Below are 24354 nucleotides of genomic sequence, written 5' to 3' on the forward strand. Positions count from 1 at the left end.
ACAGAGTGCAGACGGTAGCGACCCTACCGAAGACCGAAGAGGGAAGACCGTAGGCAACGAGGCAGCTGCCTCGTTAGCAATTGCCCCAAGTTTTGTTTGTCAAAGCAGTTGAGCTTGATATATGACAAATGCGTTAGCAGGGCTAAGTGAAATGCTAAAATGCCAACAAATTACAATAATTTCACGGCACTGTGAGCATTCAGGCACACGCCTACACGCACACACACACACATACGTCGACTAAAGTGTTAATCAAATTATGAAACATAGACACAAGTTAAGCGAACCGTTTTATGATCTCTTTAACGCTCCAGCTACGCACGCCATTAAAAAAAAAAACCTGAGAGAGGCTGAGCTGAAAAGGCGCACTGCGGCAGCTGATCAAAAATTCAGAGTGAACTTGAAAGAAACTCAAACTCAAACTGAAATTGAAACTGAAACTGAGACAGTGAGGTGCGTATGAGGCTGGAGATGAAGCAGAAGCTGGCTGAAGGTGAGGCGGCATCCATTAATCAAACACACAGCGCACAACGATCTGTGCGAATAGTTGAGACGCGTGCCGCAACGCTCTCAGCGCTAAATAAAGACATCGTCAGCAACAGACTGGCGGAGACGGGAGCCGAAAGCGTGTCCAAGTAGGTGCTACAACGCATGTGTTTGCAGCGAGCAACGTGCGTTGGCTTGAATAAAACGCCCCTATTAAAAAAGCATCAGCAACGCGTCGAGCGTTGACAATTTTTATGGCCAGCTCTGATGCGTATTTGGCCTTCGCATGCAGCCATAGAGCCATGGAGCCATGTTGCTATAGCGTGTGTCTATGTGTGTGCGTCACCGCATGTGGCGGACAGCTGCACGACGTGGCCAAGTGTGGGCATTAGCGCTGACAGCTATGCAAATACCTGGCCATTAAGTCTTTGTCATTTAGCAATGTCTTTTAATTAGCGGTGTGGCCTGTCGCCCTCGGCTGGCGAGTGCTCGGCGGCCAGGACTGGCTTTCTAAACACAATAGCGTCGGAGGTTGGCCAGCAACACCCACACTTCTTGACACTCGGCTCGAGTTGCATTGACAAACGTTTTGCTCGCCTTTTGGCCCACATCGCTGCATAAAGCTCGCATTGAACACCCTCACGCTTTATGGCCATTTGCATTTGCATTTAAATGTTTTTGACGGAGCTGATTTTGTTGCACAGCGCTTCCTGAGAGCGCATCCGCCAGCGCTTGCCATGTTGGCCACATCACGATTTCTTGGCCAGGCCGCCTGTTGTTTTTCCTCGTTTTGTTTCTCTATTTCTTTTTTTTTTTTTTTTGAGCATTTTTTTGTTTTTTTTTTTTTGGCTTCTTCACAGTTTGCCGTTTGTTTACAGCTGCTCGCATTGATTGAAAAATTATGCACTTGCCATGACGATGGGCAATGTCAAATGCCAAATGCTAAGAAAGACCAACAGTGAAATTTCGCTCAATCGGCACACCGAACCTTATTTGCCCAATCTGGCATAGATGCATATATATAGGGGATATAACTATGTTATGTAGGCGAAACCGAAATTTATTCGGGCTACATTTGCTTGTGGCCAATCATATTTTACGCCAGCAATACACTGAAAGAAAAGGGGAACGAAGTCAAAAAACTAAACAATTTTTACTTAATTTTGTTTGTAGTTAAAAAGTTAATACAAATTTAGTTTGTATTTTATTTTATTTATATTATATTAATATTGTATTTTATATTGTTAAATTTATTTATTTAATTTTTTAATTTTCTAAATTTCAGTTTTGATATAATCCTCTCTGCCAGCTAGTTTGGTTTATTTCGCAATTCACCCACAGCTGCTTCTTTCCTTTCCTCCGTCTAACGAGCTCGATGACAGGCGGATGCTACCCTTTGGGTGCAGGGTATTGGTTGAGCGGTTGGTATCTAGGAATTTTAGCACTTCAAAACGAAAAACGTTTTCCATTTTGGCAACCTGAAAGCGACGCCGAGCCTGCTTACTTTTCTTTTCGCCAGCTTGTCCTGCTCATTAGCAAACCAGGCAGCGGTGTCTTTTGGCCCATGGGCAACGGCAATGGCGATGGCGATGGCAATGGCAATGGCAATGGCAGCGGCAGCGGCAACATTGCCGACAGCTGTTAGCCAGTTTTCACCTAATTAAGCAAACAAACGTGTGGGAAATCGACTCCGGAGCCGTCGCCACCCCACATGCCGCCCCTGCAACGCCCCTGATTACTTTCGCCTTGGGGCTGGGCCAAACTAATTGCCTTGAACATGGGGTTTAAATAGGCTCAAGGAATGCAACCAAAACATTTGTCTCTAATTGCAGCGCTGCCCAATTGGGCAGGCCAAATTAAATTAAATGCAGCTCGAACCCAACCGACCGAGCCAGGCCAAAATGGGGGGCAAAGTTGCAGCAACGCAGCAACGTGCAACGTGCAACGGCAACTGGCAACTGCCAACCGGCAACCGGCAACCGGCAGCAGCAGCGGCAGCAACAACAATTTGTTGCAAAAATACAAATTGGAACATTTTGTAGAAGCTGTGCGCAGGCGCAGCGCTGTGAGAATTTATGGCCCTGCCGGGGTCACTGCCTAGTGGGGATAACATCTGTTGACGCGTCGTGCGCGCAATGCGCATGCAAGGCCCACCACACCAAAGGACATTGACCAGGCAGGGCCATAGCCAAAGCCCCAGCCACAGCCATAGTCAGAGTCAGAGTCAGTGGCAATGGCAGTGGCAGTGGCCAGAGCCAGCCAGCCAAACTGGCAGACAGATAAAACCGTTGCAGAGCGCGAAAGCAGTTGGAAAACCATTAGAAATTGTAAAATAGTTCAGGTTCAGTTAGCCTGCAGTTTGTACTGGTGTTGGCCATTGCGGTTTTAGCCAAAATTGATCTTCAAATTCCATTGGCAGCAGATTAGGCAAGCACCAGTGCTACACGGCCCAAGAATTTGAAGTCTTAATTTACAGGACAACAGTGTGGGAAAATCCTTATCACGAGTCTCCACCACAACTGACCATGCAAATGGTTTTTTACAGTTCCACATAATTCCAATTGGGTAATTTATGGGTAAAAATAACTGTTAATAAAACATTTATTTTGAAATCATATATCAAATATTCTTTTCTTATAGAATAAGTTTTATCTCCTCCATTTGTATGTTTTTCCTTTTTTCTCATATCAAATTTATCATTGTTGTTATTAAATATTTTTATTTTACTTTATTTTACAAAAATTTATTTTGTTTTATTTATTTTTTCTTATTTATTTATTTTTTTAGTGTGTATATAGATGTATAAATTATATATATATAAATTTATATTAAAGTTCACTTTTTTATAGTGTTTTATTCTATTATATTTAGTAGCATTATTATTAAGTATTTAATTTTAAAGATAAATAAAAGATAATAAAAGAATCTTCAGGTTACTTATAGAGTTGTTCCCAAACTTCAAGGTAATAATAAGATAAGATAATACCAAAGTCCTGTTCGTTAACCTCCAACGGATGTGATATTATGTTGTCAGCATTGCTCTTCCAAATTGCATTTATAAAAAAAAAAAGGAATCATAAATAATAATAATAGATCTATTTAGGAAATAATTTCCAACGGCATTGCTTTAATAAATCTCAAAGCTTTTACAGTTAATGAATAATTGCATTTGTTTCTTAAGGCCATTGATTGGGTCTTTTGTTTTTGCGCTGGGGCATGCAACATCTTGCTGCAACCCTGGGCAGAGCGACTTCCGCTGCCAGATCTGGGCAGCAACAGTTGGCAACTGTGCGACCTTTTGGTTTGCTGCGTATTCAATTTGGGCCTGGCCAGGCCTGGGATCTTCCTCGTGGCTTCATTGAGGGCGTGCGTGAAAATTGTTTGGCTGCACAAGGAAGGCCGCTGGCTGGGTCTTCCTTTGCCGAAGAGGCTCTGGTGCAGGGCAGCCGGGCCACGTTCAGGTTCAGGTCCAGGGGCTCGGGTTCAGGACAACAATCGCAGTAAGTGATTACGTAACCAGTGCATTGTTCTTTGGCTGCGTTTTTATTTCATTGAACAACGCAATAGAGGAGCGTCTGGAGGCCGCTTATCAGCATCAAACGGCGCGAGGAAGCTGCAGCCAGCTAGCCAGCTAGCCAGGCAGAGGCAGAGCCAGGCAGTGAGGCAGTCAGGCAGCTAGCCAGAAAAATAATTTATTCACAGCCATTATGCGCTGCGAATTTATGCCACTTCCTGGTGGAACAACTACAAATAGCCATTTAAAATGCGATAAAAATAGCGCCAACGGGCGCAAAAGCAAAAGCCAAACGAAGATGCTCTGCACAATGCGCTCGCATCGCATCGTATCACACTCAGGCGCGGGAGGGGCGTGGCCAGGGCGTTATGCGGCATTTTGCCGCAATGACTGCCAAGCATGAAACCGTAAAATGGTTTTTCAATAAACAGACCCACAGAACGCTTGGCAAGCTGGTGCCGAGCGAGAAGCTTGATGCCGGCCCAAAACAATGCGACAAATATTTGAATATGTTAATTAGTTTAGCAATGTTGCTGACGTTGTTGTTGTTGTTGTTGCCCGTTGCCAGTTGCTTGTTGCTGTTGTTGTTGCATTCAGCTGGGCACGATCAGTTCTATCGGCGGACGTGCATCGGGGCAGTCTAATTTCATGTGTTGCCATCTTGTTAGGACAGTTAGGAGCAGTTAGTGTTGCAGTTGCAGTCGCAGCCAAAGCGTTTTGCATCTTCGCACCACAAGACTAACGAGCTTGAACGCCTGCCAGCCCCACGGTCGCCGCCTGCACTTGCATTGCGATTCATATTTACGAGTATGCCACATTCGAGTTCTGGGCGCATTTTTATGATTGGTATGCACAGGCCAGCCGGGCCGGGATCTTGCATTTCGCATTTCGCTTTTCGCATTTATTGTACCTGGTTGTCATGCCCAGCGGCCAGTGGCCACACACATACAGCCAGCTACCAATAAAGCTGCCAATGAGCCGGGCTAAAAACAACTGACAGGCCGACAGGCAGCAGCCTTATAAAGTCACAGGCCAGACCAAACAGTCAGGCGACTCTGCATTTTCCCCAATTGCACGCAAAGCTCAGATGGAGATGCTTCGCCTCAGCTGCATGTGGGCGTCTGTATGTGTGTGTGTATGCGTGCGCGTGCTTTAGTGATGCCAGCTTTTATGGTGAAGCTAAAAAGGCTACCTAAATATATAAATATATAAAATATCTATAAAAAACCATTAAGCTTTTGAGTATCTGATAACAGTTTAAAAATTATTAACTAAAAATAAGTTCAGCTAAAATGCCCGAAAATACCTTCCATAAATATATTCACTCTTATTTGTATCCTAATTTGACGGAAACCATAATACGCAACTCAATACCTGCTTTTAAAGCTAACATTTCCAAAGGAAACTTTCATTTACACTGCACGCCATTTTGTTTTTATCGAATGCCAGATTTAGCGGAAATTGAATGGTTGAGGATTTAGCGGAAATTTTGAATGGCTGTGGCTGCACTATTGGGTTTGTCCATTCACCTGTGGCATTCCTTGCGTGCTAAGGCTGTAGGTGTTGCCCGGCACCAGCTGATGGCTTTGACAGCTACTAAATTTAGCTTTAAGAGCGCGAGACGCGCGTTCCTTGTCCAATTTTGGGCAGCAGCCAAATGGTTTGGCCGGCCGGCGCTTATCGTTTGACCATAAATTTATGTACGCCGTTGTTGTTTGCCAAATATTGCCAGCTTGGAGGTCCTAGGCCAATAACTTGTGCCAAGACAACACGCAATGAAGTTGTTTTGACTTTGCCTACCGCCTGTTGCCTTTAGCCTGTTGCCTGTTGCCGTTGCAGGTACTTCAGGAATTTTACGTTGCATAAAAATGCAATTAACGGCACTTGTTCGCCATCGCTTGAAATAGTTGTTCCTGTGTTCTGTTGTATTGACACTCTGACGCGCGACAAAAAATGAACACATGTCAATTACGATAAATATTAACGATTTGATTTGATTTATCTACATACATATGTACATTTATTGCAATGCAATTCAAAACTTTTCCTAAATTCATTCATAAAGGAAAAAAATATATTAGTATCAATCTCTGGTTTGGATATTTGCTAAAGTTTAATGTTGCCAACTACCAATTATAGCGCTGCCAACAAAGCTTCGACTACCAGTATATAGGAATACTCTGAAAGGCATTGTATGGAACTATTTATCATTTAAATAATAATCATATTTGACGAAAGTAAATTGGACGCGTTATATTTAATCAACACGAAATAGAATTTGAGCTAAAATGGCGTCCCATACCGATTTCAAATTCACAGCAGCAGTGTTGCCAGATCTTCAAAACATAGTGTGCACTTCCCAAGTGTCTCTCTCACCTGATATACTTATCTCTTCCTGGTTCACATGTCTGGCAATATTTAGTACATTTTTCAAATAGCTGCTGCGCATTATTTAGTGTATTTTGTATGTGTATTACAGTGAAAGTGAAACCTGCGCCATAGCAAACAGAAAACACCAGCAATTTTTTTTAATATTTAAGAATTAAACATAAAATATAAATTAACAAGCAAAACAAAATGTGTGGGGGCTTTACCTGCTCGAAAAATGCGCTTATTGCGCTTAACATCCTATATGTGGTAAGCAGCAGGAATAACAAAATTAAACTTTGCATTCCTTACGCAGGAAAAAAAAACATTTTTGAGTCTCTATGCTGCAACTGTAATATTTTTTTCCCATAATTTGTGTACAGATGATTGGTTTCTTGCTAATTGGCGTTGGGGTCTATGCTCGGGCGGCCTCCGTAGTCACAAATCTGCCAATCGTTGGAGGAATCCTCGCCTGCGGCGTTATACTCATCTGCATATCTATGCTGGGCCTTGCTGGCGCCGTCAAGCATCATCAAGTGATGCTCTTCTTCGTATCCTTTTTACCAACAATAAGAACTATGAGTGTGTATGCGAATGTGCAGGATGTATGCAGTGTGCTCCGACAACCACAAAGCTGAAGGTCAATGCATGTCGATGGGACTGACATTGTTCTAACAGCACAACAAATCCTCAACAATTCAAATACATGCATAAACATGAGCTTGTGTGTGTGTGCGGGCCTGTATGTGTGTGACGTAGCAGCTGCCGTGAATCAAGCAACTTGACTAATTAGCTTGTCTCTGGCTTCCGTACGTTTGGCAATTGCGTCAGCTGCAGCTTATCTTCCAGGCTGTGCATAATTCACTGATTACTGATTTTACGTTTGCTTTAATATTGCGATAACAGTTTCACGATTTGGTTTTGCCCTTAACCTAATGCTCTCTCTCTTCAGTACATGATCATTTTGTTCATGCTCTTCCTCATTCAGTTCTCCATTGCCAGCTCGTGCCTGGCCGTCAATTCGGTGCAGCAGCAGCAGTTCGCTGAGCACGGCTGGAAGACGGTGCCACCTCAGTTGCGCAAACAGGTGCAGGACAGTTTCCTCTGCTGCGGCTTCAATGCCACCACCCCCACCACCAGCGTCGTCAACGTCAACAGCAACACCGATGACGAGGAGCCCAGCTGTGAGATAATTAACCGAGAATGTTGCGTGAACGCAAAGGATCCGCTATGCCACTGCGAACCGTGCGGCCCCTTGCTGGAGGGTAAAATTGATTATGCTTTTAAATTGTGCGGCGGTCTGGGCATCTTCTTCAGCTTCACTGAGGTGAGTGTGACTCGTAGCTATCATACGTTCGGTCTAATTTATAATCTCTTGCAATTGTATTTTCTCAATGACATGCATTCAGTTCGTTGGTGTTTGGCTAACAGTGCGCTATCGCAATCAAAAGGATCCGCGCGGCTTGCCCAGCGCCTTCCTCTAAATTGCACAACTAACCCATAAAATCTAAAAAAAAAAAAAACACACACAATAACAAAACAAAATATACAAAAATATATGTATTCATTAAAATAATACTAGGTGCAGACGCACAAGCGCTCAAATCGCGTGTGTCGCTTCACTAGAAAGTTGATGTCAATGTAAATGTAAATTTCATGTTCATGCAACAATCGTGGGTCTCTTAGATCAAATTTGTAGCTGTTCTATCAGACAGCCAACTAACTTATACACAGACACACTTACACCTAATATAGACACATATTTATATTTATATACAAGCATCTCTACCTTATACACATACATAACGACATGCATAACACAGATACATATATACATATAAATATATTATTAATAAACTAAGTACGTAATGCATTAGGCCATACATACATATATACTTACATTTACAACTCTAGTAATACTTCATATACATATATACTTCTATATATACATACATATATACATATATACAAATTATCGCAAGTGTTTTTCGAACTAAACATGGATACACAAACATCCAAATTTCCACCACACACACACTCTTTATACACTAACAAAGTTTTTGGCGGCGTAAACTTAGATAACTTAGAGAATATAAGTTCGGCTAACGCATATGGTGAGACATTCATGCATCTCCTATACATTATGAGTTTGAGTTCTAATTTTGTTTCATTGTAGTTGAAATACTTGTAGAGGACATTATCAGAAGAAATTTATTTCAATGGTCATACCTGAGGGTTTATTTGCTCTTATTCATTACTGAACTGTTCTAAGAAACATGTAAATTAAATGATTATGTTATTTTATATTTCATACATGAATAACTGTTTCGGAATAGAACTTTTGTATAATGAGCCTCTACAGCATATTGAAACTTTGGCATTCCAAAGATAACTTAGTTTTTTATATTTAAATTTTTTTATTTTTTTGTCAAGCTTATAACTCGGTCTTTTTAAACCAATTTTCCACAGGTCCTGGCTGTTTTTCTCGCCCGTCGCTATCGCAACCAGCACGATCCCTGTTATTTGCCCGCTCGCGCCGTTTTTCCACACAACTATCAGTACTGAGTGAAGATGGTGAAGGAGCTGCAACGAGATCAAAGAGCCGAGGCGCAGGCAACATTTAGTCAATGGGACGAAGGCTGATTTATCACATATTTTATAGAAATCTCCTAGCCTAAACTGAAAATAACGAGCATTTCAGAGACATGCTAAATAGGCTTTAGTAAGGGTCTTCGAATAGGTGCATTAGGCGCTTGATTAGTTCCTCGCTTAAATTGTTATGGAGAGATTAAGTTTCCCACACTTGAGATTATAATTGGTTTGGTGTTCCATATGAATACAATAATTGTAAATTCTTATATTAATTGTATGATTTTTATTTCTTAAATATTTTAATTAGCTTATTATACATATTTTTAGTTTGCAACTGGCAACAATCATAAAACTCAACTCAAACTGCTGTACCACAAAAAGAAAGGAAAACTAAATTGAAAGAAAAGAGAAACTATAAATCATTTCGAACCTGATATAAATGTAGAACCAAGTCAAATGTAACTAGCAACGGTAACTGTGTTTAAAAAGAAAGCGTAACATATACATAAATGGAACTTATATACATCTACATATACTATATATATAAATATATAGATTTATATATATACATATATGAAATATACAATTATTCAAATTAACAACTATAAAAGCAAACTATAGATGTTAGATGTGTGTTAAAACTTTGAGATTGCGCATAAATTGCAACAGAAAATTGCAAAAAAAAAACCAATATACCCTGATTTCCCATTTCCAAATACATGTCAACAAATATTAATGTATTTAAATATCAAACACATTTCCGATGAAAATCTACCCTAAGCTTCGCTTTTCCTCTGTTGCTTGCTTTTCTCATTTTCCTTTACCCTCTGAGGAATATATCAATAAATTTTTCAATTACTCAGCGGCGCCTGCTGCTGCCTGCTTTGACTGCACCCACGCAGGCAATCAGAGAAAGTCTTTCTCTTCCTTTTACACTATATGCAACACATACACACACACACACACACACACGTACAGACAGACCACAAATAGTTTTTCCTCTTGCTTTTCGTTTCGTATTTCCTTTCAAAGCTACAAAGAAACCATTAAATAAAATTTCTCTGTATTCTGTGCTGTGATTGAAGTAAATATGATCTTTAAAAACCAAATAAATCCTCGAGTTTCATTTCCCAATTTATCTTGACTTAATTAAGAACCGAGCCGTCCACCGTTAGTGTGTTTCGCACAAAGTTTCAGCTTTCCAAGTGGATGCGGCGAGCATCTTATTTGTTGCTAACGGACGGCACAGTGGATGGCAACGTTGCAAGGACTCAGACCTTGAGCTTAACAGCTTTAAGTATCTTTATTCACAAATTAAATGTCTGAAGATGAGTTAGAGTCGCTAGAGACAGAGAGTTGAATAATTAAAATGCTGGGAAAATCAATTCATCAAACCTAATGGAGCATCTCAGGTGACAGGCTCAATCAGGCTTAGAGAATATGCATAAATTGCGATGCTTAATAAATCAAATGAGCTAAGTACACTCCCTACACAGATTTACAGGCATTACAGCTTCAATTAAACAAGGTGCAAATGCTTAAAATGATCAGCTCTTAGTTATTCCAGTTAGTACTTGGGGCTATATCCATTATGGAAAATAGGCCCACGGTGCGCCTAGCCGCATGCCACAGGCCACATGCCGCCCCCAGAAGATTAACGCACGCAGTTTGTTTGACACCTCCCCGGGGAACCAGTCTGGGTGGCTGGGCGACATTTTTGCAGACTTGAAGGGGATGAAGCACTGGGGCCCCAAACAAAAAGCCCAACAAATTTTCGGTTGCCAAATTCGATTCACTCGAACGTTTGAGCCAACTCAGCTCAAACGAGGCCAAGTTCAACGCACTCGCGCTCAATGGAAATGCTGGAGAGCATAGAGAAATACATACACAGAGGCAGAGAGCGCGAGAGAGAGAGAGCGAGAGCGAGTGGCGGTCAGAGAGAATGCGAGCTGAGTGAGCGCAATTTTGGTGGGCCAAGCAGGAACTGTTTGGGTTATGTAACGGATGCGCAGTCAGGTGGCCAACAAGGGTGGTGTAGACCCAGCGCACAAAAAGTGGTTGCGGTGGCAGCGAGCCATGGCATGTGCGTTTCCAGACGAATTTGTTGTTGGCCAACGCAGCGGTCGCCGCTGTTTGGGACAACATGCGACCTAGCACAAGCTCTCTTTGTGTCCGTTTAACGGGCAGACCACGACATGCACACTATCAAGTGCGGATAACATAATGTATTATCTATAGAATATATACATAGAACAAATATAAATATGTATATATGTATATGTTGTACGCCAGGAGACTTGCATGTCCTTTGCGAACCCATGTGTCTCGAATTGAATTGTCTTGCGTAAACAGATTTATGGGTAACGGATTATCAACTGCAGCTGCTCAACAGACCATATTATTGATTTCCATTAAAGCTAAACTCTATTGTATGACTACAGGAATAACTCAAATTTGGTATACATATGTATATGTCTATGCTATGCATACATATATGTACGTATATGTTATGCATGACAACGGCAAGCCACACGAATTCCTGCACGAATTTCACTTCTTAAATAATAAATGAAATACCATTAGCTGCCACAATGCTCGAGATCCTTAAAGCGTGTTGCTTGTTTATTACCGGCTTATGCCTAAGATGTTGGCAACGCGACGGATGAGCAATGCTTTACGCTTTCATTTTCTGATGACACAGCTGTCTAATGAACGCTCAGTGGGCGTGGCACTTGTCGGAGCTTATAGAATGGCTGCTCAAGAAAAAAAACAATAGAAAACAAATTAGGCTAGCAAAACAGAAACGAAACTTACTTAGCTGAAAGTGGACCCAGTACTCTGTACATAATTCAATAACTTTCAAATTTAATTATAGAGCAAAAAATATAAGAAAAATGCTTTAAAATTTCTGTATCACAATAAAGAATCAGAGAATGGATCTAAAAACATCCAACTCTTGAAACTCTCCACTAATATTTTTGGGCTTGCCTGCATAATATATATCAATATATTCTCAAGCTGAAGCATAGTTTAGTTATTAAAATGACCTACGTAAATAAGCTTAGACAAGTCCATTAATTCTTATAAAAAAAATAATAATTTAGCTAGATTAATTAAGTCTAGCCTGACTGTTTACTCGGCTATCGCACATCTTGATACAACGAATTATATGTTCTACGTCACTGACTACCGTCTCTTTATTTGTATTTCATCTCTACATATATTCGTGTACTTGTATATCTATATAATTAACAGATAAATTCACAGCAAGCCCATCGCCTAGTAAATCGTATTTACTCTCCATAACGGTGTCGCCGCGCGTCCGGCAACCTTTGAAGCGTGACAAAAGCGTGGGCGTGGATGTGGACATTCGACTGGGGCGAACGCAAAGTGAAGAGCAGAATACAGCAATAAATAAATAAAATGAGTCTAGGAAAAATTTGAATGTCAATGTCAAATCAAAGTCACACACATAGTTAACCCCACACGGGGCAGTAAACGCTTTCAATTATCTGACCAATTATTTTCAACTAATTTTAAATGAAACTGAAAGTTCAAAAATGGAAGGTAAGCAAACAAACAAAAGATGTCAGTTTTTTATTGTGATCAATACCTCAGTAGCATATTATAAAATAGCATATATGAAAATAAATAAATAATTGCACCTTTGATTGGATCTCAAAAACTGTTGCATTTATTGCCAAAGACGCAACTGCGGCGGTATTCAAAGTATTAAGGGTTGGCAATAGTTATTTGGTGGTTTGCAAATCTATCCACGAGTGTAAAATAGAACTAGGTTTCTATACAGCGACTCATACTCGGGATTGTAAGAAACTAAGACTTGATTCATGTTTTCTGCAGGTCATACATGACATATGCATGTATTACATTATTATAAACAATTGAATCATGTTCATAAAAAGTATTACTAGGCAATAATTCTCCTTAATTAATTGTATATTCTGCAAACAGAGAAAACATACTCTACAAAAATGTATTTATTTATGTATGTATGTATTATTTCAAACAAGTGCCCAAATACATTAACGAAACGCCAGAGTAAACACGAATAGGTGCAAACAATGACTCAAGCATACATACCAAGTATGAATATTAAATTCCCTGGAATGTTTATCGTTTTATTTGAGCAGAGCGCATAAAAAATACAACCATTTTCTGTTTTATGAGCTGAAAAAATGTATTTTCATTTAACGAGCGGCCCTGTTTAACTCAACAACGCTTTCAATTATAAGTACTTAAAAAAAAAAGGAAATTACATGGCGTATGCGCAACGCATATTACGCATACGCATCTTGGGCCAGCGGACAAGGGTCAGATTAAACTTGAACGCTTCGGTAGCTCAAAACTTAATTCAATAAGCGCCACATTTGGCGCTTAAATGAAATGCTTTAACGCATTAATGGGAGAAGGACAGATTTTGCAGAGGAAACAGCCGACTCGCTGCCCGTTGCGCAGCTGTTGCACGCAGCAAGCAGCAAGCCGTGAGCAACAGCCACACCCCCTTTTCGCCTCAGCTGCAATGTGATAGAAAGCGAGCGAAAACTCTGAGCACAAATCGAGCACAGAGCATGGCAAAAACAAAATCATTTTGTTTTGCTCTTCTGCGAACATGCGTGGTAATTGTCGGCTCGTGTTTGTCGATTATAATTAACTTTTTACTTTGGCGCACGACAATTCAAACATTGAGCTGGCTGGCTTACACATTGCCAATTGTTTAACATTTGGCGCCGTTTGAGTGAGTGAGCTTCCTGTGGAAAGTTGAGTTGAGTTCGCTTCGCAGCAGCAGCAGCAGCGCAGCGCAGCAACTGCGAGCAGCACACGAGTTTTTATTCGTCCATTCTCACAGTCAGTCTACGTTGAACTTCGCGACGCTGCGGACCTCAACGCCTCTGCCGAGTGTACTGGTGAGCGTGTGCGTGTTTACCCTAGTGAGTGCGACAGTGACACACATAGACAGACAGAGAGAAAGAAGGAGGGCAAGCAACCGTTACGTTGTGCTTGTTACACGTGAGTCGCAGCAGACAGGCAGATAAACAAAGCAGCAGCAAAAGCGCAAGGAAAACGGGACGCGCTGCTAAAAGTCAAATTACGCGCGTTTTTCGCCGCTGTCAACTCGAACAAAAGCAAAAGTTTTACCTTTACGTAAGTGCAAAACATTGTTTTGTTTACATTCTTCTATTTTATTTTGGGACATTCGCACATTCCAGCTACCAGTATTTATTTTGGCCCAACACACAACAAAATGTATTCGTCACTCTATTTGATTTACGATTGAAGTTTTCACGTAAGAAAATCAATAGTCCGTTATCCTGCCAAAGGTTAGTTTCTATGGTACACCACATAGATATGTGGGCTACTCATTATTGTGGGCCAGCAGCAGCAATGAGCGCTCCTTATAATACTAATTGAAAAAGTTTTTCTGCTTTTCAATGTGCGCCTTTGCAGCAACAGCAAATAGAGAAATTTGCATTCGTTGCTGACTCCGCAAATGTTCATTGAACGGTTCAGCAAACTTTTTCAAGGCTGCTCGCATTTATTGGGTCACCCAGCCGAAGGCTTGCACAGAAAGGACCCTTTGCTGCACCATCAGCAGTTGTGCGTGTGTGTTAGGAATAATATGCCTCAAATTACATTATGAATGCGCTCACGTTGGCAAGCGCATAATTAAGTGAGAATATTGTTTAGACTTCTACTTGACTAAAAGTGTCAGATATCAGAAAGAATTTGGCGTGTGTCCTGGACAAGTTTCTAAGAGGTGAAAGCACAGGCAAACTTAATTGATAATCAAAAGATGCCTTATATTTTGACATTTAGCTAAGCTTCTATAGGAATATACACAAAGCAGGGTATTTAAATATACCATCTGTAACAAAATCAAGAAACACTTCAAAGTATGCTATGTTTATTGGCAATATCCTAAAATGCCTTGGATTTGTCAGCATTTCGTTTGTTTAAGTATGCGAAGAGCCGTCAGTCAATGACACCCAATTTCCTGCTTCACTTCAGCTGTCATCAGCCGTTAATTGGAGCCTTGAACTTTGGCACTATAATGCTCAGCACTGACAGCCGCTGCGATGGCAAATCATAATAATAAGTCTATGCGACTAGTCGAATACGCTGTAGAATGAAAACTGACTCTATTAGCATATTATCCTAAGAAAAGCATGTACCAGACGCCTCTTACTTACTTTACAGGGTATGTATGTGCTCTGAAACTGCTGCCACTTTGCCTATGGCCTACGCAAAACTTTATTCAAGCATCTGTGCACATGCTCCGCAGTGTATAAATGCTCTCTATATAAAACTGTTGCCCAACTTTAAGCGCGTGAGTCGCACGGCTTAATGATTAAGTTTTCGCTGGCATACAATGTACGTGTTCAATCTAGCAGAATCGTGTTTGCGCAGGTTGCGGCACAGAGTAAAGCAGCAGCTGAGTGTGATTACCCCCAATGGACAGGCCGAGAGACCCGCAAGTCCGGCAAGGCGCGAGTAACTGGCGCAGCAGCTGTAGTTATTTTCAAGGACTTTACTCCTGTGCTGGCAGCTGTGGTCAGACGACTGCCACTCAAACAGACAAACAAACAAACAAACACACACTCACATGCACACACACACTCGTCCTTTGTTGCGCGTGACGTTTTGCATCGTTGGTTTTTAATTAAAAGCTGTCAAAACGGCCGTCGCTTTGCCCTGGCCCTAAGCAAAGCTCATTAAGTTTATTTATTCCTCTTTTTTTTGCCAAGCCCTTAGTTTTTTGCACTCACACAGAAAGCACTCAAAAAAGTTTTCCTCTGCTTTATGTTGTATTTCCAGCGCCCACCGCAAGATGTCGCTGCTAACGGCCAACAGTCACTCGCTGTCCGAGGAGGAGCTCGATGAGTGAGTGTGCATATCTGAATATATCTAACTTAGCCTAGGACTTGCAGCGATAAAATTAAATTGCATGGCACGAACTTTATTCACTCAATTTACGGAGAACACGAAACCAGCGAAACAATAGCCGCATCAATGTCTTAGTTATACGTAAACAATGTGCATTTTGAACTTTCTGCGTTAGCTTCCAGCCGTGGAGGTCGAGCCGCAGCTAAAGTTTCCCCAAGTTGGTTTTAGTTGCAAAGACAGAGAGCAGCTGAAAGATAAGAAAGATAAGAAGGTCGCCGTTAAACTCTATAGCGAATCGGGTTAAATGCTTAACCCAATTATCTCACCAGCTGCCTGACGTATACGTCGAGTCGATGTCTAAAAATACGCATGCCGCAAAAACAGGTCGCTCCAATATTGTCAGCAATTATTGCTGGGGGTTTGCAAATGTCTGTCTGTGTGCGTGGGTGGGTGTACGGGTTTGTGTATGTGTGTGTGTGTATGTGTGTCAGTGGAGCTGAGTGCGTGGGAAGTGTCGAACAAGCATTGATAATCAAATATTGCGTCGCCTGTGGGCTACACACACAATGGCGCAGACATTGCTCATACGCACAGTAGCCCGCACCTGACTAGAAATTTGAGTATGCGACTATACACTACCCTGTGCAAACACTAATTAAATTGCCTTATTACTGAGGCAAATGAATTATTAATTAATCTATTCAATATTGACTTTTATTTGATTGAGTATACATATATTATCGAAGTCAGATAATTTAATTATATGTTATGTATGTACATTTCTAAGCGCAACTCATCATGCCCCATCCTGTGTTCATTTCGATTGTGTCTAAGAATAGCAACATCAATGACAATGCACATATCACTGCGCCTAGGGCCGTCATATAATTTGGGCAATATTGATTGGCCGCTTGGTGGAGTATTTGAATTTTGACCACGTTCAACGGCCTGTCGGACTTAATTCTATTTTCGATTTGACATCAGTGACGCGTGAGTAATACAGAATTCGGTTGACAGGATTACGACGTGCCCCTGACATTTGTTTCCACTGGCTCTGCGTATTGACTTTGAGCTCCTCTGACTGCCACTGCCATGATACTTGCATATAATCGCTTTAGCCAGTGTGTGTGTGTGTGTGTGTTTGTATTGCTTTCTCGTCCCCCGTTTTCTTCTCTTATTTGATATTTTTATCAAACGCTCACACACCGTTTCCTTCAACTTTGACCTTCAGCAAGCTCTTTGCACACATAGACTAAGGAATTCGCATTGCATTTGCAAGCTAAGCAACCAAAGGGAGGGGAAAGTGCGACTCAATATATTCAGATATGTAAGATTTAATTAATGCTTTTGGTTTGAGCTAAGAATAATAAAATAGTAAGAATTTTCTCTACTTAAGCTCTGTACTTAGCTCCATTTCTCAGATCAATAATTCTCGGATCCTAAAAGTATGCCACGGTAATTCTATTCAGCTGTTGCCTTCTTTGCTTCCACCTGTTTTGGCAATCACAATGCTATGGCCATTTGTCCATTTGCCGTTTGCATTAAGAGCTTTTGCTACTGCTTCTTTGGCATCGTGCAGCATCGTCTGTATCATTTATTAAATGTAATGCGGACAATGTGATTTATGGCATGTAAACGGCAGTTACATAAGCCCCATAGAATGTAATGCCAAATGAGAGCTCAAGCGAACTGGCAAAGGCTTTCAGTTTTATTCAGCCAAGTCATGATAAATTTGATTTTTATTATCAATGTCAGCTGGCCCAGTGGGCGTGGGCGGCAAGTGCGCATATGAATATGCATGTATAAGTATATATGTGTGTGTGTGCATGGAAACTATGTACTGGAGAACTCCGACGCACACGATTCAAGGCCACGACTATCGAGCGTTCTGTTGACAGCTTGTACAGCAATTGCAGTGCACTTATGAGACCCAGTGGCTCAACGGCCCCGAGGAACTGCAGCCAGTCAGCAGCTCAAACAATGCAAACGGCCATTAAATAACAATTACGCACTCTATCGAGGGGAAAAGAAAGTGCTTGAGCCGATTTGTAGACGCGGCAGTAAAAGTTAACTTTTCTCTTTTACAAACGGCTCTCGTAATGCCATATAATTTTTGTTTATTGTTTTCACTTGGGTTTTCTTAAAAAAATTTACACTTGTTGCAACATATGAAGAGTTTAGAAGAAAGACAGTACTAGAGAGTTTCAGAGCGAGTTGAGTAGCTTAGATATTCTATAATAACAGTTAATCTAAATTCAGTAAAGTATTCCACTCAGTCAGCTTCTTAGGTAGTTAAAGCCCCTAATTAGTCTCGTCAGACAGTGCATGCGATTGTTATCTTAAAGTACCGCAACAACACTGAATCGCTTTAAATGTAATTCCTCAAACACAAATATCAATTGCCCAACTGGACTTATTGAGCGACCTCGAACTGTGGTCGCGAGTCGAAGCACGTAGCTGTGGCAGCTCCACTTTACCAGATGCTATGACTAACTCTCTCTCTCTCTCTCTCTCTCTCTCTCTCTCTCTCTCTGGCTCCCTCTCTCCTTCTCTCTCCGTTTCCAGCCAACAGTACGGTCGAGCCCCCTTTTGCTGCTCATTGACTAAGTTTTTGCTGTTGCTTCTGTTAAACACATATATTTATTTGCATTTTTTCGTTTCGCCTGTGTTTATGTATTCGTATTTCCGTTCAAGTTTGGCATAGTCTTGTGTACATATGTATGTGTGTATATACATGGGCTTTTAAGCTGACTTAAGAAATAAATAAAAGCCACAGGCGATGACGCAGACTTTAAATGGTTATGGAATTTACTGTTAAAAAAAAAAACAGTTGGCTTTTAGTGATGCCAATAGCAAATCAGCATTGGACTACATGGCTTCAGACAGGGCGCTTTTAAAATTCAGCCAAAAAAATAAAAATATATATAAAAACAATAAAAGAGAGCGATTTGCCAAAATGCTAACAACGAAATATATTCGTATTTTATATCTATGCAAATGATGTTTAATTTGCGGCCCACTCTTTGCCAAATATCAAAGTTGAATATGATTATTTAATTTGTATTCAGCGACCGGTTTAAATACGCTTTAAAATTGATACCAACATTTTTAGAATTTGAATATTCATAAATAATTTGATTATGGGAGACATTCGGGTGGCATTTTGAGCGAAGACACCCTGTATTATTCGGAATGTATGCGCAGCACTCAACTTTAATTGCAATTGAATTGTGTAATGGCAATTGCATTGTGCACGGTAAATTACGCAAAAGAGTTATGCATGTGTGCTAATCTAGTTTAAACTACTATCAATTGCACATAAGATGAGACATGTGCAAGCATAGTCTATTCTTATCAGACAATGTGTATGATGACAACAAAAATTGTAAATGACATTCATTACACACATAGAAGACATATGTTCTATTTCATATTTACATATTTGTATAAAAAATTGCGCTGTTAGTTTGACATATGAACTTCCGTTAGGCTCTTATCAATGGATTCGTACATCCCCACTAAGTAAAGCTGCCAGCAGCGCCGTTAACAGCCGACGCGTCCCGCCGCTCAACATGCCTATGCACATTAACAGCGAGACAGCCACAACCGGTCGCTCTCTGTTAAGTCTTACATGGGATTGCTGTTCGTCGCCTATAAAGAGCCTGACGCGCTACACGAAAGTTTTTAGTTGTTCAGAGAGTCTAAGCGTGCACAACACGATTAGTGTTGCTGCATTACATTTCTGTTTTTTCTGTTTTTGTTTGAGTGAGTTCGCGGGCATAACTTTGGCAGCTGTCATTGACAGTAGTTAGACGATTGCTTAGTCAGGACAATTTAAGGACACAGACACAGGCTGACATCATGCCACCCACCATAACTGAGCATGAATTCAAGGCTCATTGCCGCACAACACCACAGGACGATGATAAGGACGAAACGGACTTGCATCTATATCGTATGACGAGGTAAGAAAACAAGATTCCAACAAACCGGCTCACAAGGAATTCAGATAGGCAGATGTCAATTCCAATGCCAATACCAATGCGAATGCGAATACGAGTGCCGGGGGTTGAAATATGTATGTATGTATGTATGTTGTTATTATTAAATTTTGCGGGCTGCCATTTGGTTGTGTCAAAGGTGAATGATTCACCGAAGCGCATCAGCAGCTGAAATTGACGTAAAGAGAGTCACAGCTGGGGCCAATTTCACAAATATATCAGAAATTTGTAAGATAGCTGAGTTGGCAGCTGACGCAAAAGTCTGTGTGGTTAGTAGAGCAACAAATAAACGAAGCAAAACAAACGCGAAAGAGTACGAGAGCCGCGTCAGTCAAAGAAACGACATGATAAAAACGAAAAACGCAAAAGAGATTACAGAAGCATTTGATCAAGTTAATGAATGTGCACACAAACAAACGTTTTTTATTACGGTGGGTGTGTCGCCCACTTACCTGAAACGAAACCAAGACCTAGACCTTTTAATGCTCTGCTATTTGCACTTGGTAATCGTTCCGATTTAATTTTTTTCTAATGAATTGCCAAATTTGCTGATAACCTAGCGCCTTACGATGAAATATATATAGCTATAGCTATATAGCTAGTAAATAAGATCAGATGTTTAATTAAAGAACTAATCATTTTTCAAGTAATGCTATCAAGCAAGGTCAGCGTAGTACACATATACATATGTATGTATGTATGTATGTATTTGCATAAGGGAAATATATACATATGAATACGCTTCAAAACATAAATAAATCAAGATTTCAGCTCTTTTTTTTCTGTTTGCGGTGAGTGTTTGACGTACTTGATAAGGCTAATCAAGTGACGTTTACAGTTTTGGCACTATGATTCGCCGAAGGCCACTGGCCATTAGCTATATTAGGCTTAGTTATTGGCTCATTGGCTTCATATCAATTTACATGGATTTTGTGTACCCATTTATATAATATATTATATTACATATTACTAGCTACACAAGTCCGCCATTGATTGTTTGCTTTGTTAATAAAATGTTTGTGTTTTAACATATCCGGTTTGAAGAATGATCGATCTTCTGCATTAATGTTTTTAACATTTCTGTATAGCCATAAAACAGCTATTTATGTTCATTACATTTCTGTAAAGTCATACAACATCGAACTTCGACATGTATGAGTGATCGAGCAACGAGCTTTTGCAATGCACAAATGATGTGCATAGTGCCACAGAGCATAGCATAATTGGAACTTTTTCAGCACTGTCATTTAAGTGTGACGCGCGCAATTTAAAAAGAATATGTACATTATTATTTGTATGTATCTCACATAGTTGATAATTTTATTATTTTGTTCGATATGAACCACTCATTTCGAAATATATAAGTTGGGGGTGACAAAGTAGTTTATTTATTTTGAAATTTGTGATTAAGATTCATTAAAAAAACATTCTGCAACTAGCAACTGCTTATTTTGAAGGCTCTAATTATTTTTACATAAGTTGTATAGTTAATCAGCTGTACTAACATGTGTTTCATTGAATGCAAACTAAGCAAATAGTTTGCAATCTCAGCTAATATTGGACATAATATAAGCACATGCATTCATAAGTAATATGAGTCAATGCATACACGTATGTATGTATGGGTCTGTGTTTTCACAGTTATTTACAAGTGCAAGCGTTTGCAGTTAAAGTCGACAGTTCTGGGAAGTTGAAATCTTATCGGAGCACTGATAGCTTTTGGTTTTCCGTCTGTTTTAGTTTGTGGCTGCACATTATTAATGCCTGATAATTATTAATTGCGCCTTTTTCATAGACTAATTACTTAACTTACTTCCTAGTCAGCAAAATAATCAATAAATTTCTGAATTACTTCAGATACTCTGATGGCACCGTTAAATTACGTAACTCTAATATTGAACTTATGGATCAGGACATATTATATCACTTGGCTCTTGGCAGTGAGAGTCATGATTTACAGGAGATGTTTGGCGATGTTAAGGTGAGTCCAAGCGTGATATAAGAATTATTCTTTGAATTGAAAATAGTTTATAAATAATATAAATTAAAGAATTTGAAAGTTAAAGAATATACATATGTCCAACCGTAAGGGACGTAAGCCAACATGGAGCGACCTGTAAGAAATAATCCAAGCTCTAATACTCCATATGCAATTAGATATGCATAAATGCTAGGCAAGGCTAACATTCTTTAGCTTGATATTTATAGACCATATTTAAGAACACTTTGCATTCCGAGTGCGGTAATTTGCAATCCATTGTCAAGTCAGATCAGTTATAGTGAGAGCTTAAAAACTAGTTTTGCCGCCATACATCATGATAATCGTGAGAGCTTAAAAACTAGTTTTGCCGCCATACATCATGAAAATCGAACTAATTTTATTCATATATTATTTATTTAATCATTTTTTAACCAGTTCGTTTGCATGGGCGGCACACCAAAGCGCATGGAGAACTTTGCACACTTCATTATGGATGAGATTGGCTACAAGCTGCCCGCTGGCACCCAGCTGCAGGATATTAGCGCCTATTCGTATCGCTATTCCATGTACAAAGTTGGTCCCGTGCTGAGCGTCAGCCACGGCATGGGCACACCCTCGGTTAGCATTCTGATGCACGAGATGATCAAGCTGATGTACCATGCCAAATGCATCGATCCCATCTTCATACGCATTGGCACCTGTGGCGGCATCGGAGTTGAGGGCGGCACCGTGATCATCACAGACGATGCCTTGGACGGACAGCTGCGTAACTCGCACGAGTTTGTAAGTGAAAGCGGAAGACTTTCGCTCCTGTAATTGATTTGTATAATAACATTTTCTTATTGCGACAGACGATCCTGGGCGAAACCGTTCATCGGCCGGCTAAGTTGGATAAGAAGCTGGCACGTGAGCTGAAGTCGCTGGCGAGTGCCGACGATCCCTATGACACCATCATTGGCAAGACGCTGTGCACAAACGACTTCTACGAGGGCCAGGGGCGGCTGGATGGCGCCTTCTGTGAGTTCACCGAAGCCGACAAGCTGAACTATCTGGAGAAGCTGCGGGATAACGGTGTTGTCAACATCGAAATGGAGAGCACTATCTTCGCAGCACTCACACATCATGCGGGCATCAAGGCGGCAGTTGTGTGCGTTGCCCTGCTGAATCGCCTGAACGGTGACCAGGTGAATGCGCCCAAGGAGGTGATGCACGAGTGGCAACAGCGTCCCCAGATCCTAGTGTCCAGGTATATACGCAAGGTGCTGGCACAGCATGGCCAGCTGAAATCGCTCTTCGGGCATCAAGGGTCCATCAAGTCGCCTAGGCGATTTAAGCTGGTCCAGCAGGAATCTCAGGCCCACGATTAGAGCCAGCAACCAAATGCACAAGATCATAGCATATACATACATATATCTATATATGATATTTTAATTTCAAGTTACCTTTGGCTAAATGTCAACCCAACTCGCATGTATACAACTTATTTTTGAAATATTGCTTTAAACATTCCATAGTTTAGTTCACAGTCTAAGTTATAAGTTCTAAGCTCTTATTTTCCTATGTATCCTTGTCAGTGTTATATTTACACAAATATATACATACATATGTGTATACATATATATTATATATATATATATATATATTTCCTCATTAGATAATTTAATCTCAAACGTATTGCACGTATTGGCGGCGTAACGCCGAATGCTGAAACAACTAACCGCAAATGAATATACAAATTAAAGTAACACTATGAACAAATGAATATCTTCGGCTTGCCTAAGATAAAATATCCTTGTAGACAATTTACAGATAAATTATGAGTAGAAGAGAATATAAATATATTTTAAAATACGAATACATAATGGTTTCCATGCTAAACATAATTTCTCAACAACTCTGATGAGAGCTATATAATTTAATTGTCCGATATCGGAAGTAAAAATATTGTCTCAATTTCATTACACTTCATATGATATAGCTTAATGATTCAGCTCATGTCTCACATGTATGTTTATTAGTTTTAGCTCAACTTAACGAAATTTCCTTTATACGCACCAATCTCTACAAGGCTATAAAAATGTACTCTATGTAAAGTGTTTCAAAATGCAAAACTCTTTCAAATTATCGTTGATTGCATCGATTGTTGCAAAGTACATTTCAATAATGAACTAAACGAAAACAATACAGAATAAAAAAATTAAAATATATAACGTTGTTAATTGTTATGTTGCATAATCGAAATGAGGCAAACCAAATAATATTATATACGATGTATGTGTGTACTTCAGATCATATTATAAGATTTCTTAAATTATTCTATTATACATATTGTACTGTAATTCCTAAACATTTGTTATGCGCATTCGCAAATTAATGTTGTTAATCACGAAGCTATATTAACAATCGTTACTCTTATTCAATTCTAAACTAAACAAAATGGAATCAAATTATACACGTGAAAAAATAGATAAAGAACAACAGCTGAAATAATACTCCACTTGTATTACGTA

At 40.1% G+C, this 24354-nt stretch overlaps 2 protein-coding genes across 4 annotated transcripts; both read left to right on the plus strand.

Moving 5' to 3' along the window:
- The first annotated feature begins 6443 nt into the window (after positions 1-6443).
- Positions 6444-10072, plus strand: Tsp97E (Tetraspanin 97E). Of its 2 annotated transcripts, none has more exons than XM_018110514.3 (4): positions 6444-6637; positions 6751-6918; positions 7320-7694; positions 8837-10072. In XM_018110514.3, exons 1-4 carry the CDS (start codon positions 6578-6580, stop codon positions 8930-8932), a joined length of 699 nt encoding a protein of 232 aa, XP_017966003.1. In that variant the 5' UTR covers positions 6444-6577; the 3' UTR covers positions 8933-10072. The 2 variants fall into 2 exon arrangements, with proteins under 2 accessions (XP_017966003.1, XP_017966010.1); XM_018110521.3 differs by lacking the exon at positions 8837-10072 and adding an exon at positions 7777-7922.
- A 3738-nt stretch (positions 10073-13810) lies between these two features.
- On the plus strand, positions 13811-24330 carry LOC108657805 (uridine phosphorylase 1). Of its 2 annotated transcripts, XM_018110461.3 has the most exons (5): positions 13811-14122; positions 15794-15859; positions 21721-21844; positions 22280-22627; positions 22696-24330. In XM_018110461.3, exons 2-5 carry the CDS (start codon positions 15807-15809, stop codon positions 23209-23211), a joined length of 1041 nt encoding a protein of 346 aa, XP_017965950.1. In that variant the 5' UTR covers positions 13811-14122; positions 15794-15806; the 3' UTR covers positions 23212-24330. The 2 variants fall into 2 exon arrangements, with proteins under 2 accessions (XP_017965950.1, XP_017965942.1); XM_018110453.3 differs by lacking the exons at positions 13811-14122; positions 15794-15859 and adding an exon at positions 19534-19827.
- Positions 24331-24354: the final 24 nt, after the last annotated feature.

This window comes from Drosophila navojoa, chromosome 2 (assembly GCF_054131105.1).
Source record: "Drosophila navojoa isolate 15081-1374.11 chromosome 2, UAZ_NAV_1.0, whole genome shotgun sequence".
Lineage (NCBI taxonomy): Eukaryota > Metazoa > Arthropoda > Insecta > Diptera > Drosophilidae > Drosophila > Drosophila navojoa.